General features: G+C 34.0%; 2 protein-coding genes across 6 annotated transcripts; both read right to left on the bottom strand.

Annotated features, from left to right (window-relative positions):
- Positions 1 to 186: 186 nt before the first annotated feature.
- Positions 187 to 1,834, bottom strand: LOC108469255 (uncharacterized). Of its 4 annotated transcripts, none has more exons than XM_053018181.1 (2): positions 1,479 to 1,834; positions 187 to 1,139 (listed from the first exon to the last, which is right to left on the bottom strand). In XM_053018181.1, the coding sequence occupies exon 2, from the start codon at positions 1,105 to 1,107 to the stop codon at positions 346 to 348; it is 762 nt and encodes a 253-aa protein (XP_052874141.1). In that variant the 5' UTR covers positions 1,108 to 1,139; positions 1,479 to 1,834; the 3' UTR covers positions 187 to 345. The 4 variants fall into 4 exon arrangements, with proteins under 4 accessions (XP_052874141.1, XP_052874139.1, XP_017625634.1 ...); XM_053018179.1 differs by having other exon boundaries at positions 187 to 1,331; positions 1,518 to 1,834; XM_017770145.2 differs by having other exon boundaries at positions 187 to 1,152; positions 1,518 to 1,834.
- Positions 1,835 to 2,652: 818 nt separating this feature from the next.
- Positions 2,653 to 13,228, bottom strand: LOC108470053 (vacuolar protein sorting-associated protein 53 A). Of its 2 annotated transcripts, none has more exons than XM_017771236.2 (25): positions 12,758 to 13,228; positions 12,379 to 12,454; positions 12,142 to 12,236; positions 11,907 to 11,963; positions 11,532 to 11,682; positions 11,258 to 11,328; positions 10,348 to 10,472; positions 9,611 to 9,771; positions 9,369 to 9,510; positions 8,953 to 9,016; positions 8,187 to 8,369; positions 8,037 to 8,078; positions 7,365 to 7,469; positions 7,215 to 7,274; positions 6,889 to 6,966; positions 6,222 to 6,329; positions 6,062 to 6,127; positions 5,431 to 5,508; positions 5,222 to 5,355; positions 5,046 to 5,139; positions 4,837 to 4,914; positions 4,460 to 4,522; positions 3,744 to 3,812; positions 3,561 to 3,656; positions 2,653 to 3,448 (listed from the first exon to the last, which is right to left on the bottom strand). In XM_017771236.2, the coding sequence occupies exons 2-25, from the start codon at positions 12,425 to 12,427 to the stop codon at positions 3,143 to 3,145; spliced, it is 2,475 nt and encodes an 824-aa protein (XP_017626725.1). In that variant the 5' UTR covers positions 12,428 to 12,454; positions 12,758 to 13,228; the 3' UTR covers positions 2,653 to 3,142. The 2 variants fall into 2 exon arrangements, with proteins under 2 accessions (XP_017626725.1, XP_017626726.1); XM_017771237.2 differs by having other exon boundaries at positions 12,829 to 13,225.
- Between the last annotated feature and the right edge of the window lie 2,829 nt (positions 13,229 to 16,057).

Genomic DNA, 16,057 nt, shown 5'->3' with positions numbered 1-16,057 from the left:
CGAAGAATATAGCTTGTAGCGTGAGTTTTACTTCAATTACTTTAAATTGTTCACTTTTATTGTTTTTGTCTAATTTCAAGTTTTTAATTAAAATTTGTTATTTTGATGTGGTAAATATATTATTATATGTATAATGTTGTAAGTTTGTTAAATTTGAAAATTATATGAAATAAATGGGTTAATGTATAATTGAAAAACATGAATTAATTTTATTTTACGACTTTTATGTATGGTGCAGAATTAATAGGATCTAACCAAGTTAAAATTTTAGTAGTAGAAACCACAAGAACTATAGACACTACTAATAGCAGCAGAATCTGACCATGCATTTAAAAGAGGTGCTGGTCAAGGCTGGGAATTCTCTGCAAGTGTTGGCTTGATTTGAAAGATGGCAAAGAAGGTATTAGAATCTTGTACTGCTGCATGAACACTGAGTTGACTCGTTTCTTGCTCAACCACTTGGAAGCCTTGAGCCATCAACTGATCCAGGCATTCAATAGTCCATGGCCTCATTTCTGTGGCGGCCCAAACTTGCGTAGCTTCTCCACAGACTCTTTTGAGCGTCTTACCCAATCCAATCATATCTTCTGAATCAAAGAACACGTCGCTCATCAAAACTATGTCAAACGTGCTTGACTCCGTTATTCCACTGTCGTCCGATCCCCAAACCAGTTGTTTCACTTCCACTTTGTCTGTAAAGCCGTTAACTTCAACGTTCTTTAAGAGGCCTGGGAGGAGCTGTTGGACATCAGTGAGTACAACTCGGGTGGCACCAAGCAGAGCTGCGGTCAAGCCAGGGAGACCAGCACCAGCTCCGAGTTCAAGGACAGACTTGCCTTGAAAATTGAGGTGGGTGGACACCCAGCGGGACAAAACAAGGGCGGAGTCCCACACCCATGAGCCGGTGAGTGGGCGACCCGTGATGGAGTCAATGGCATCGTCCAATTCTTCAACCAAAACTTTGTGGGCTGCTGCTTCTGCTACTGGGATTTCTCTTATTATGCCCATGCGCCTCCTCTCTTTACATAAACAAGAGTTGGGAGTTGCGGGTTTCTCACAATATTGGCTTTCTTCCACTTTCTTCTTGGATGCTTGGATGGTAACCATTATGTATCTTCATTCTTGAATGCTTGGAAATCCTTGAAACAACCACTATAGAACAGTTATGATAAATTTTATAAAATGTGTTTTGAAAAATTATAAATTAGTAAAATACTATTGATTTTTGACTTTTTTTAAAATTTTATAATTTAATTCTGATTTTTCTTTCTTGGGGTGGGGCGGCCACGCTTGATTGTTCAAAAAGTTTGTTCCTCGTGGTTTCATTGACCCTAGCATGGTATGGGGAATCTTTGTCATGAAAATCATAAAACAGCAAAATGATATGAAGCGTTGGATTAATGAAAATAAACCACTACCGTCAACACATATTGATGACCATATATTTTTCATGCAAAATATGAAGGGATGAAGCATACTTGATTCTCCACCAGCCAAAAACACACACCCACAATTACCTAATCCAATCATGTGCAGGTTCATGTCCCTAACCAGGGTCTTGCTTGCGGCAAGAACAGAAAATCTCTTTTCCTGGGCCAACAATCCAACGATCTACTAATAAGGTTAGGTTGATGGCAGGTCGCAATTGGCCAAGCTGACAATGCCCCTTCAAGTTTGGAAGAGGCAGCGCCATATTTAGAGCCTGGTTCCGATGCCCACCATTTGGCAGTAGGACCTTGGTTCCTTGTTTGCAAATAGGCGTCTAGGAAATTCAACCAAAAATCCTATTATAGTAGTATGGGACAATTCGCTTTATAAAATCAAGCTTTATAAGCTACTACTTTTAATATTTAGAAAAGTAGAAAGTCATCTTATTATATCGGATTTAATGTACACCTGAAACACGTTATACTTTATATTTTAAAAATATAAATCCAATTCTCACATTTCATTCTACGAAATCAATTAATTTGAAAACCTTGATTTTACCTCTTATATTTGATATTCAGTCCATGTAATTTAACTTCACATAATTTGATTTCTACTTTATAATATCATTAATAAATCAAAATAGTTAACACCATTGGCTACTATAGTTAAAATATAGATTTGAAAACATTATAAACGCCGAGAATCAATTTATAATTAATTAAAATACAACTAAAAAGCTAAAATAAAAATTTGATATCTATATTCCTTTAGCCTCTACTTGTTCCTCCTTTTTTCTACATAATTATCAAATTTTACCTTATTTATCTAAATAATTATTTAATTGACATTGCTCTTTTCTTTCTTTTTGAATAGAAGGGAAGATTTCGTACTTGACTCAGTACTTTGAGGACTTATTCTATTTATTTTTTGTTTTAATTAATATAAAAAATCTCAATTAAATTATCAGTTGAACTTTACCACAATTGACATCATTGCTATTACAAGAATTAAGGTGTACATCATTGCTAGAATTAAGAACATCTGAATTCAAATGTGCTTAAACACATTTTTCTGAGAGGGATTACAAGTAAAAAGTAAGTTTTGTATACAAAATAAAAAAGAAAAAAGTCTCAATTTAAATTCAAAATTGGGTATGTTTTAAATAAAACATCAAAATCAAATTTATTTTTACTAATTACTAATTATAAAAGAAGAATTGAATTTGAACAATTTGAGCCTTATTTTGATTTAAAATAATTTACAAATAAAATTCAACCGAACTCAAAGTAGAAATTCAAATCTTTATTTTTGAGTCTTTAATTTAAAATAGAACTTGAGCTTTTGACAACTTTAATGTTGACACACCTACTCAACAGTCAACACTAGAATCAACAACTATTCCGTGTCTCATAGATAGCGTACGGCGTTTTAGCATCGGCCGCGTCATAGAGAATATTGTTAACCCTTTCAAATCGCTGTCCAATGTTGAAAATCTTGGGAGTTAGGAATTCTTTTTACTGTTACTAAAGCTCATAACTAAAAAAAGAATAAATGCTGCTCCTGCTCCACCTTTGACATCATAATACATTTTGTTTTCTAATGCAAAATTGTATGAAAGAAAAAAAGAGGGGGGGAGGGGGAAGAAAAAAGGTTATAAAAGAAACATGCCAAAAAGAGAGAAGAGAATATAACACAGGAATATTTGCAATACTCATGCATTGAAGAGCTTTCTGAAAGGTCCATCTTTACGGTCCTTGGCAGCTTCGGTTAAAGCAAGGAACCTCTTGAACCCTGTTGTCGCAGCACCACGTCCAAGAGCAGCCGCTCTTGTTAGCACATCTTCCCGAGAAGCAATAAATCCAGCTGAAGCGGGATTTGAAATGGCTGGAACTGTACTGGCAGGTGGGGCTGGTGCCATCGATTGCCCAACTGGTGCTGCACTAGAAGGTCGTGAGATTGCTGGCGAACCTTTGTTGAAGTCATCTAAGATACTTTGTTGGTCCGATTTCTTGAGGCCCTGCTCATGAAATTTTTAAGTTTTTACTCTAGAAAAGTTATTGAATCATTTTAATGATATACTGAACTTCAAGCTGACATTCAGCTAAAACTGAAATCAAAGTCAACTTCACCTTAAGCTCTAGAATTCGCTGAAACTCCATTGGTGTTCCCTCTGGTAGCAATGCCCGGTATGTATCCGCAACCGAATCAACAGGAGATAGTATAACCTGGGTAATGATAAGGAGCAAAGGTGTATTATGATAGATGGCCATAACCTGATAGAATAAGAGCTGACCAGACTTTTTGTCACAAACCTTCAAAAGTGCTTCAGCTTTGCTCATCTCTCTACTTACAAATTTTGAATAGCCAGCAGCACCAGATGTCTGCCAATAGAAGTTAAAAATTTATCAGTTCTTTCCTTTTTGCACCCTCAATTTCTCCTTGTCTTGCAAAAAAGGAGAAAGGATGATCATGAAAATGCAAATGGAAACAAATGCTTACGTATATACCAGAGGTAACTTCATTATTGAAATTGCAAAACAAATAGAGTACCGAAATGAAGGGGTGTAAACCAATTGAACGATAAGTTTTCAAGCATAAACCACATCTTTACAATTTGTGTACCAGAGACCAGAGGGCCCGCTTCAATGGGTCCATAATACAGTAGTGTCCTTTTAAATAATAAAATATACAATGTCACGCATCTTTCCAACATCAACTTTTTTTCCGCAGTGAGAGTGGATTAGTTATTGAAATTTCAAAATAGCAAATGAATTCAATAAGAGCTGTGAGAAGCGTGATTTCATGAATATGCACACTCCACAACTAAAAGGTGATGCAGCCTTGCCGAAAACAGAGATGCAAAACCATGAGTTATGTCAGTAAGAGCTAACTGCAGCATCATATGTGACACTCAACTGCTAAATAAGGGAAATAGAAAGGCCTTAAACCTGGATAACTAGAATATTCACATGCAACAACCAGTAGACGAACAGATAATCATGAGTATTCATTTGAATGCATAACTCACCTGTCGACCAAGTGAAGGAATTTCCAAAAGAATTGTCTTTACAGCTTGAGTATCCAACAGCATCTGCAATACAATATACCATTAGTTTTATACATTAATATACTTCAATGCTCCGGTATCAATTATTCCAAATTCCATTTTTGTTATCAGAAGCCATTCAATTACATTCAAATGTTGATACACGGTCGTTATAAGTACAACAAGTTAGCGCACACCACAAAGACATAAACAACTAAGTATCAACATCTCAATTGACCTTGCCTTGTATGCTAATATTCACAAAATAGATATAGTAATAGAGGTAATGGCAATATTAGTATTACATAACCACAAGAATAGCAAGAAGGAAACTGAGAGAAACAATATGTGAAAAGTACTTGCTGGGCTCCAGTTTCTGATATCTGCTTGCATTTGAAAATATTCATGTAGAACCGGGGGCCAACCGATGATGCAAGCTGCAAGAATTAGCAATAAGCAAGTTGCACAAAATATATATCTACAAAAGGAAAGAGAGAAGAAAAGGAAAATAGTAAGAGAAAACCATGTTAAGAGACATAGTGCAAGACCCCTCTTTTCTGGTATTTACCTTGTCCAAGAAGAACTGGAAGTAAATAGGTGAAAGAAGGCTCCCAAGTACAGGAATGCTACTGCTAAGGATCATATTTATGCCATTGACATATCTGCCACAAAGACAATGAGATTGCTTTTAAAAGTTGAACCTAGCCTGGGTGAAATTAAAATCTAAAAAGGAATGCATCTTACCCTGATTGGTCCCCAACGCTTTCAAGGGTACCCCATGGAACACGGGTCATTGCAGCCATTTCAGCATCAAATTTAGTTTCCAGGCCATGCACCAAGGTTACTAAAGATTTGGTTATAACCGCTGAAAATTCATCCTGTAAAATAGCAAGACCTTGTAGAACCAACAGAAGCAATGTTGCAAAATGAATTTGTTATGAAGTAAGCAATACCTGCACTTCAGACATATCCACCCGGTCTGCGAATTGAGAATCGATGATTTTGGATACACTTTCAGCCAGTTCACCAGACTGTCGAAAAAGTAGATGTGGGTTACTAAAACTCTAAAATCAGTTTTCATTATCAATGTAAGCATGAATCTAAGTTCGTCTATAAGAATAACAGCATATTCAACAACCGCCTGCTTGAAATGTTTAATATTGCTATGATGCTCAATGCAGTGAAGTTACCCTACCTCAAACATCAGTGAGACCAAGATTCTAACTTGTTTAGGGGAAAAAAAACGAACTGGTAGATTATGATACCATTAAATAGTTGAAGAATGAAGATGAAACAGAACTACATCAAAATTAATGACTGCTGCCTAATCATTCACACATGCAGTAGCTATGCAGCAGTTTTATGATGCTTAAACTAAGCAAAACAGACATCAAAGCTCCTGGCTCTGATTCACCCATAGTAAATCACAAAGAAAGCCAATACCCTTTACTTCCTATTGTACCCATAATTCTTTGATATGAATAAATGATATGGCATGCACATAGAAGCAGGCACAAGGAATAAAATGGTAGTAGTACATTCCAATATTTGGTAACCAGGGAAGCCATGATTAGAGAAACTGACCGTTTTATGGCAATATTCAGATGAATTTACGATATAGCAGATCACTCTTTCGTCCCTGTCAGATGTCTGTCAAACATTGCCAATAAATGCAAAATAAAACATTAGCATTTGGCATAGAGTTTACACAAACACCTCAAAGGTTATCACACTGAGACTATACCTTTATCTGCCCATCCATACCAGTGGCTGCAGCAACAATCCCTGTACCACCCTTCGGCAGTCTCCCAAAAAGCTTTGTAGCATAGGCTTTGAGGACTCTTTGAAACACCTGAGGATGGAGAGATTATTTAGGACTGCATTAACCAACCACCTCAAGTTTTTCCCTCATAATTTGTTCTGATCCTTAAGATCACTTGTATATAGTTCTTGACAGGTAAGAGTTTAATCTAACCAGAAAAAGCACCAACAGAACTTTCTTCTACAATGGAAATTATGCACATAATGATCTTGAATCTTTGGCGGCTTTATCCATTATTTTCAAATAGACTAATCATCACCATTCAAATGTATAGGACCCATCCATGAATTGTGGAAATCATAATTGTGAATGGTGATTAAACTTGTATTGGATAGTAATGGAGACAAAACCAGATATGTTTGGTTCAGTAGTTCAAAGAATGATATGGTTGGCCTTCTTGATAAGTTGGGGTTTTCTTGTCAAATAAAGCAAAATGTAAGTCAAAGATCAAGGAATCAACATGTCCATCCATCTGAATTTATGAAGCCTTCCTAGCTTTCATTATTATTGAATAAATTATTTTCATTCCAAGAAAAAATAAATGTTACTGCAATGCAAGAAAAAGCAAGATTAGATTTGAGGAAAATACCTTGAACAAATTATATAAAGTTTGGCTCTTTGTCAGAGCACTGCATCGCTTTAAGCTTCTCTTGATTATGAGAAACAACTAGCACAGGAAAGACCAAGTCAATACAAAGAATATACTAAATATAACCGGCAATACATTATTAAGCAACAATCTGCAAATCAATATAAGCACATAGTTGCTCTCTAAACAACAGTGTGTACCCATTGTAGGAAACTAGAAAAAGACGTAAGCAATCAACTTGAGTTGTAAAAAGAAAAATACTTAGCATTGTTTAGGAAGACATGATGTGTTAACATGCAGGTAAGTCAGAATATGCAGTTGCTTACCTGCATACTACTGGAAAGAACATTATTCTGACTTCCTTCCTCAACATCCCATGTTTCCTCCTGTCATACACAATGGGTCAATGAAATATGAGCACCAAAAATTAGCAGAAAGTGTGTACTGAAGAATGATCCTTATTATGCCTGAACTACCTGAACAAGTTTCTCGAGATTCTCCATCAGCGTCTTTTCTTCTAATTCTATATATACAATTAAGTGAGGCTCAAAGCAAGATGAAATAATCCCATGGAAGTTGAACTGCCAGGAAATGAGTTAAAGACCATTTCAGTAGCAAAATTACGAGATGAAAGCTAAAAGCCAAACACGATGGCGTAATGCAATGGACAATGCAAAAATGCAGATGGAAAATATGTTTTCCTATATGCTAAATTAGAAAAATCATAGGCAGATACGATTTCTCAGAATGTAAGTTCAAAGTGTGAAATTAGATAACTTCTTAGATATAGCATATTCAAACTACAATATAGAAAAACAACCTTGAGTAGGCAATTACACTCATCCAATTTGAAATAGACGGCAACATGTTACTGCAGCATTTCAATGAGACCCATAAAGACAGTCTGAGATGACGTGCATGCCTCAGAATAAAAGCAATTTTACAGAAAAACATGTAGACATAACCAGTAAATAATTTCTTTAGGCACCAATCACCTTCCAATTTCTCAAGGAAATGCAGAAGATCTAAGGGTAAGACACGTTAAAGTGATCAAATTGTCCAACATACAGTTTCTGCCATTAGTGCATAGCACTTGACTATGACCGAACAATATGTAAAGATAATCTTATAGAAGATTAAAATTTTACCCCAGCTCCAGGTGCAGACAAATCTTTGTTTCCATCCTTTTCCTGTCAACACAACATCCGAAGAGGAAAAATCATGATTCTGTAATTCTCTAGCAGAAGGATTTTTCCATAACAGAGAGAAGTAATCTTTGTGTGGACTGTGGAGCATACCTCATTTTCACTTCCTTGATGTGCAGCAAGCTTTTTCTCATACTTCTTTCGAATATCTGATGCACTTTGACTATTATTCTGCCTACCAATTTCTTCAATTTCATTTCCAATCTCTCTACTCTGAGTACCACCACCAAATTTCTCTGCCAACTCATCCTCAAATTCTAAAGTTCTTTGCAATGCCTGCAAAATTCAAAGCATAAGAAACTTCAGAATTAAAACTAGCTGACAGAAACTCACGGGTAAGGAAGTATGAAATTGAAATTTGCCAAATTAAATCATGTTATGGTTATTCCAACAACAGAAAATAAGTAAAATGAACAGAAATGTGATACTGATCATCTGAGTCCAACTATCCTAGGATGAGATTGACAATAATCAGCAGAACTGTATCAGAAAAAAGAAATATGCTAAGCTCGTGCAATAATGAGAAATAATAAAAACACTTTTTTCTCTCGTCCTCTTCCCTGTCATTAATTTTGTACTACAATTCCATGCTATAATCCACATTTGCAAGATACAACAAATAACAGGAGCTAGTTTACTATGGCATCTATAATTAAGTTTGTTTTTATTAAACGAAAATATAAAAGAAATAAATTCTGCTAAATAACAATGCAGTGACTGAGCTTTGATCCTTGATAATGTACCCAAACTAAAAGCAATGGGAATCAAACACAGTAAGGTAGCATACCAGTTTCTACTTATACTGAAGAGTTGATTATTTTGCAAGACTCTTGCCGAAGATCTAGAAAATATAGCTTACCATCAGCAACGTTGCAACATCAGGCTTCTCTTTCATGTTGTCAAGGATCCCCTCCAATTGTTTCCTGGAAGCAAAATCCCAAGTAAGAAAGTTTAAATCATGTATGATAGTATGCTGCAGTTTCCCACTCACTTTGGACAACCAATAATTCATTTGTAGTATAACTCAGCATCATCTCATTAAGTCTTTTTTCCAAAAAAAAAAAAGGTTGAAAAACTCTTTTTGTCATTTCTTTACCCAGAAAATAGTTCTCTAGAATCTTTCTGGAAAGAAAATTAGAATGTTAACTTGACCATTGTTTAAAGAAAGAAAAGTTGCAAATGCTTGAAACTGCTGCTTCAATTAAATAAAAATGAAGATTATATAAGTTATTGAACCATCCTAGAAGTACTTATGCTGTCCTAGATAATACATACCTTGTCTTCTTACAGAACTGGATACAGAGACGGTAAGGAACAAGCCAAGAGGTAGGAAAGATTTTCCATATTTCCTCGTTTGTTCTCATTCTACGTTTGATCCATGCATATCTTCGTTCCGTTTTATCCAGTTTAGCTAGTTCTAATTAGAGAAAAAATTCAAAAATCAGAACCATGAAAACTTTGCGAAAGCTTAATGCATAGAAACCATATTAAAGATGGGAGGATGGAGCCACACAAACCAGCTCCTTCAAAGATCTGTTCATATGAAGTAAGCTCTCTGCTGCAAAAGTTATTTACTAACTCCTCTCTCACAGATGGCTCCAAGGCATCGACAACTAAACAAGCATCAGACAAGTGCTGCAGCAAATTTGTCTCTTCGGACTCTTTGCCGGTTCCTAAGCTGCAATTAAAACCTCAAAAATTTATAAAATACAAAAGGTATATTTAAATAATTAATTTAGCGGGAAGAACCAACAGCTGTACTATAAAAACACAGTAATAATTCTTATTTGATTGTTCAAGAAGTATAAGGAATTCTAGGTTCTCTAAAACCCCCAAAACCACCATGGCACCACCCCCTACAGCATGAGAAATTCTTCCAAAACAACATTTAAAAAGATAAGATTTAACAACATTAAAGATCACCTTTTAGTAAATTTCAGCAATAATGTAAAAAAATTACCTTTAGAAGTTATAGTTCTATGCATACAGAGCCAATTTTGTTCTATTTAATTTTTTTTATTTCATTTGCTTAATACTTATTGAGAACTTGCAGACTTTCAGATGTGTAAGTTCCATATTTTGTCATTTCTACATATATAGAACCAGTTTAATTCTCTTAATTAAAGTTTAATGAAATTGCTTCATGAATATTAAGATTTTGCAATGTCTCAATGAACTATATTGGCAATTAGCTTCTAAATAGATACCTTTAGTTTCATACCAAAGGACAGCATCAAATTTATATATTACTTACCTTGAGAAATCAGAGAAGACATGAGATTTCAGTATTTGTTTAATACTCTTAAACTTCTCCCTTAGCTCTGTGATTTTTGGGATATCCCTGTAGGCTTCAAAATGGCTGCAAAGCTGGTTTACAGCCTGAAATGCATGATAAATTTGACTTCTTAAGATGAACCAGATTTGTTAAAGGGAATGAAAACCAAACTTCAGAAAAAGAAAACAAACAAAACGCAAAAAAGGATATCTTATATGGATATAAATAGTATGATTAAATGAAACATTACAAAGATAGAATTTTACTAAGTAAAAAAGACGACATAAACAAACCATAGAACAAGTAGGGACTAAGAGAACTTTTTAAGAGAAAAGTAAGAAAAAAAGGGAGAGGGAGGGCTTAATGGAAACTAAAGCAACCAATGTCGATCAAGGTAAGCATCTCTAAGCAAAGAAGATCTGGACTGATGCATTCATCTAGTGCCATCCAGAAAACTTTGGTTTTTAGGTTGTCCTTCTTTTAAGCAAAAATTCTCAACATGAGGGGTAGCTTATCCACCTTATACATTTAATAAAAGTCTGAAAACCTAAGAAAAAGTTTAACTCTTCCAAAACACCAAAAACAGAAGAGAGGACAAATGCAGTTGAACAAGCCAAGAAATAGTGAAGTGTTCTATCTATACTCATGATAAGGCCCTTTGTAGATTCAGCCAATGAATCAAAGCATGCCAGAATTAGTTTCACCAAAACCATAAATATTCAGCCATCTCTTGCAGCAATCAATCTCAAATCAAAAACCAAAAGAAATGAAATAGTTTTGACGCCAGTACAAGTAGATCACCGATAAGATATTTAGTACTTTCAATGACAGAACATCACATAGCTTCTTAAGAGATGGCGAACAAACTATACACTCAGAAATGACATACCTCTAACTGGGCAGCTGCCTCCTTATATTGTCGTTTTGACGCCATAATTTGAAGTTGTTCTACAGCGGAGACTGCCATGACAAGGAAAAGGAATTGATATTAAAAAGCAAGTTCTTTTAAATCCTAAATACCGAAGGCAGCCAAAGGTTAGAACCAACATAGTCTTATGTAAGCATGTTTTATGACTGATCAGTAATTAAATTGCAAAGACTTGGGTGAGGTGTCAGGTGTCACACAAGCACAGATAAAGAAGACCCAAAAAGAAAAGACTGACCTAGCATGGTTAGACGATGAAGAGCTGTAATTGTAGAGGTTATATGCTTCTTAGCAAAGTCCAGCTTCTTGATATCGCGGCATATTTCTTGAACCATCATCTCACTTTGCTCAGCTTTTGTTTTTATTTCACGGATTTTATATGTTAGTTCCTGTGCAGACAAAACCATGAGTTCATAAAGAAAGAGGAAAATGGCCCAAAGGGGGAGAGGAATTTTATATTCTTTTCCAAGTCGTGCTACTAATCAGAATAGGAACAATTATTTTCTCAATAGTACAACTGAAAACCTATAGAATTGCTTGTATGTGGAAAAAATTGATGCAAATAGTATGAAGGATCTCATCTATAGCATCTACAAAATTCAAACAAGCTAACCTCCACAGCATGTGTAGCAGCAGCAAGATCTTCCTTAGCTTTGGTTCCTGAATTACTCTGTAATCAAAATAGCTTGTCACCTTTTACAGTTACCTCAACTTTCCCAAAGGCAAACTGCAATATATCCTAGTTGAAAGATTTGATAAATTCTCTTGACATTTGACTTTCACATGAGTGAGTTGCAAAACCAATAAAAAAAAATACACTGCATAAATGAATAAGAAATATTTATAACCTGTTGGCGAACAGCAGCCAGTATTCCAGCATCAACTCTACGGATCTCACTTTGTATCTTTTGCATTAGTGGCTCAACGCCAGATAAAGAAGCCTCTGAACATAAAAAATATGTGCAGCATCAATGCCAGTTACAGAATTTTGCATAACTTCGGGATCATATCTAAGGCTAAAATTATCGCAAATCCTGCTGAAATTAACCGTATTTAGATTTCCAATAATCCTTTTTATCAGTTACCTGTGGGAAACATCTGGTTGATGTACTCTAGAGTACTCATTTTGTCCATTGCTTCCAAAATTCCGATCCTATCGACCTGGAAGCCATAGAAACAGTTTTAAGCCAAGCTTCAAAGATGGATCCAAATAAAAAGGGGAAAAAACAACAAAAGCAAGTACGTGCTAAATGTTCTTTTTCGTTAATTCTTTTCAAACTAAAATTGAAAAGCGGGAATAACATTACAATAATCTCCAAACTTTAGAGGAAAACATAAAGAGAGCATACAAATTATAATGAAAATCAGATGCAATTCGTTAGATCAAGATTGCTAATGATCTACAAATCACTAATTCTTCCTTAAAAATCAAATTTAAAAAATTTCGTGTCATGAAGTCGATACCTGAGTGAAACTTTTCTAGAGATAAAATAAAATTGAAGAAAGGAAAGAAAATTATTTTATTTCGTTCTTACCGCTGAAAATTTTTATCGCCAATCTCCGACACCAAGTGGAGAAAGACTTTTCTGTTCTGGTGGCTATGGGCTGGATTTTAAATATTTTTTGGGTTTCCCGTTACACGTCGGCCTATTAATACATTCATTTTAGTCTAGTAATAGACCCCATCTACTTCGCATGAAGTTTACTTCAAAAGATTGCAAAATTTGAAACACATTCATAAAATCAAACTGCCTAATCATATCCTTCCTTATCTTCTTTCACCATCAAAAATCAATTCTGGTCATGCTATCAACTTCCTCACCAATTTCCCTGGGCAGTTGAGTTGGTCCAGGTTTAGCATTTAGTTTAAGGTAAGTCAATTTGATGGGTTTGGTTTGAGAAAGTTGGATTCTTGATCTCGCGAATTTGGTTCATGGATTATTAAATTCATATATGTTCGGTTATGGCTCCATTGGTTAGGTTTATGATTCAATTTACGGGTCCAGTTCATGGGTCTATTCATGGATTTGATTTATAAATTAACAATTATTATATTCATTTAACTTCAGTATTATTATCAGTGGAAAAAATAAATTTAAACATAATAAATTTCGTTTATAATTTTATTTAAGAGTTAGAGTAAAACTGTCCATATTTATAAATATTATTTTTAAAAATCATTCTCATTTTTTAATTTCATTATTTTATTTTTATCCATTTTAATATTAAATTTGATATAATAAAATCTTATATTAAATTTTCAATTTTCAAATTCATCTTCTTTTCAATTTTCATCTTTAAAATTTGAAAATTATCTCAAGGTTTAAACCTTCAGTTCTTTTTTGTGCCAATTACAATGTCGATTGCATATAATCTCTAACTCCGACAGGGACTATAACTGGTCTAGAATAAAGTAAGTTCATGATGGAAAGATCATTCATGGCCAAATCATATGTGAATGTTTTCTGGCAAGTGGTATGTTTGTAGGAGTGTTCTTAGCCAATTGGCATGTGTTTTGGCTTTGATTTTGGTTGTAATCTGTAAATTTTGTGTGGCTATTGAGATGAAAATTTTGTGGAAAATAAATCTATGATGAATGATTATTTAAAAAGAACTAAAAATTATGGGAGTTTTATTCGACTTGATATTTGTTGAGTAATTTTTCGTTGTGTCTCATTAAAGAAAACAATTAAATATTTATATACGTGGTAAACTCTATGCATTCAAGACACGTGTATTGCTCTGGGTTGCTTGCTGGACTTCGTTGCCCCCACATACAAACTCATTTGGTATATGCGAGCTGAGACAACGAGCTCTTGTTGTTGACTTCTCTCTATAAAGCTTGCGTGTATCCATCTGCTAAGACTTAGCCGGATCGCAAGTGAGCAACTTAAATATTGTCTGATTCTCATGTTGGTGATCATAAGTACGTAACAATACTATTTGTTATGGTTTGGTTGTTATCCAGCTGGGATGGAAATGTTTATGAAAGGAAGGGTATCTATATAGGGTTCTGAAATTTTATAAATGCAGTATGCTAATATATGTCATGGTTTTGCTAAATGAGTTTGTTGGTGAGCTGTATTTGATCCTTCTTTTTTTTTTTCTAATTGTATTTGTACGTGATATGTCTATGATCCTTAATGACTGCAGATTGGTGTTATTGTTTCATTTAATATGTTTTTGTAATTTTGATTTTCATTAATAAACTTTTCAATTTTGACTAAAATGAATAAATAAACATTGCCTCTTTTTCCCACCTTAAAAATTTGTTAACATTAAAATATAATATCATAAGGAAAAGTAAAATTATATTAAAAATTGTTACATAATATTTTTGTATCAAATTTAATTGAGATGATTCATTAACTATAAGTTTATGTTTGAGTGTAATTTTAACCAATGCCACATTTTGATAAAGCTACAGAGAAATATGCTATGATTTTTTTACTAGATTTTATTTTAATTTGATTTCGTATCATAAGCATCACCTTTAGCATGCCATTATTGTAACTTTTAACAAAATTTGAAGTGGTGTGAAATATATATATATATATATATATATATATATATTTAGTTTCAATTTATTTATATCTATGTATTTTTTTTTCTCCCTGCCAACTTAAAATCTTAACTGTCGCTTCCCTTATTTGTTTTAACTGCTGAAGAAACATTGGTGAATATTAGAAAAAATTAAGGGAAAAGAAAAAAGAAAAAAGAAATTTAAGCGTGGAAGAATAAATGTAATGCTGAGTGATTTGTTTTATTTTTTTGGTTAAAAATATAATCAAAATAAAAAAAATATTGGGATGATCCGCCATGTAAACTTTGAGATACATAAAAGAAATAGGATTAATCTTAATTTAATTTAATAACCAATTTGGCATTCCTTTAATATTTCTTAATTTGCGAAAAAAAAACCGTTATGCCTGAAACGTTTATTATAGCTATAAAGAAAAACCCATTTTTCATGCGACAATTCTATTTACGGATTTATCGTATTACCTACCACTATGAAAGGCTTGAAAACTACCCTAAAACCCTTTACGATAACGAAAACCCATCATATAAAAAATTGAATTGGATTAACGACTGAGTCTGAGAGTGACGCCATCCTTACCAAGCTTAGCAATCAGCAATAGCATCTCTTGGTTCATGCCAATGTGCGTCTGGCCATGTGCCTGCCCCATTTCCGTCACTTTTGTAATGCAAAATGACTATAAAGCACTTGCCACTCATCACTCCTTCAAGTGGGAAACTGTCTAAAAACGACATTCGGCTCAGCTGCTTCGATCCCGGGAACCTGGGACCCACCTTCACAAAAGGGAAAGCATGGGAATAAGAAACAGTTGGAGCAGTTGTCCATTGGCTCCTTTATAAAACTTCCTCCTTTTTCCCTTAAATTTCACTTTTGCCCTTATGTTTCTTAAGTCTCTGTTTATCCCTACGTGTCTTCACTATTATTGCAATGCGTCACTTAGGTTTGATGTTTAGTCTCAGTGAATACTAAAGCCAATGTGTAGATGTGATTTGAGTTACATTAATTATGTTATTGTGAGGGATTTATGTTCTTTTTGCAATTCAAAAAATGTATAAGGGTATCAAAAATCTTTAAATTTTAAAAAGAAAGTAATTAATTTTTCCTTATTCAACTGATATCAAAAAGTATTTAAACTTTTTAAAAAATAATTAAGCCTATGCTCTTCTTAAAAATTAAAAAATTATTAAATTTTAATAAAATAAAAATTTTAAAATTATTAGAAA

This window comes from Gossypium arboreum, chromosome 8 (genome assembly GCF_025698485.1).
Source record: "Gossypium arboreum isolate Shixiya-1 chromosome 8, ASM2569848v2, whole genome shotgun sequence".
NCBI classification, from domain to species: domain Eukaryota; kingdom Viridiplantae; phylum Streptophyta; class Magnoliopsida; order Malvales; family Malvaceae; genus Gossypium; species Gossypium arboreum.
This window is presented reverse-complemented; position numbering and strand designations above follow the sequence as displayed.

What these genes read in the sequence shown, in the direction of transcription:
- LOC108469255 (XM_053018181.1), bottom strand. Translation starts at nt 1,107, where the DNA reads ATGGTTACCATCCAAGCATCCAAGAAGAAAGTGGAAGAAAGCCAATAT.
- LOC108470053 (XM_017771236.2), bottom strand. Translation starts at nt 12,427, where the DNA reads ATGGACAAAATGAGTACTCTAGAGTACATCAACCAGATGTTTCCCACA. An exon ending in CAGTTCTGTAAGAAGACAAG is followed by an intron (nt 9,017 to 9,368) that starts GTATGTATTATC and finishes TTTTGCTTCCAG; the next exon opens with GAAACAATTGGAGGGGATCC. An exon ending in ATCTCGAGAAACTTGTTCAG is followed by an intron (nt 7,275 to 7,364) that starts GTAGTTCAGGCA and finishes TGTGTATGACAG; the next exon opens with GAGGAAACATGGGATGTTGA.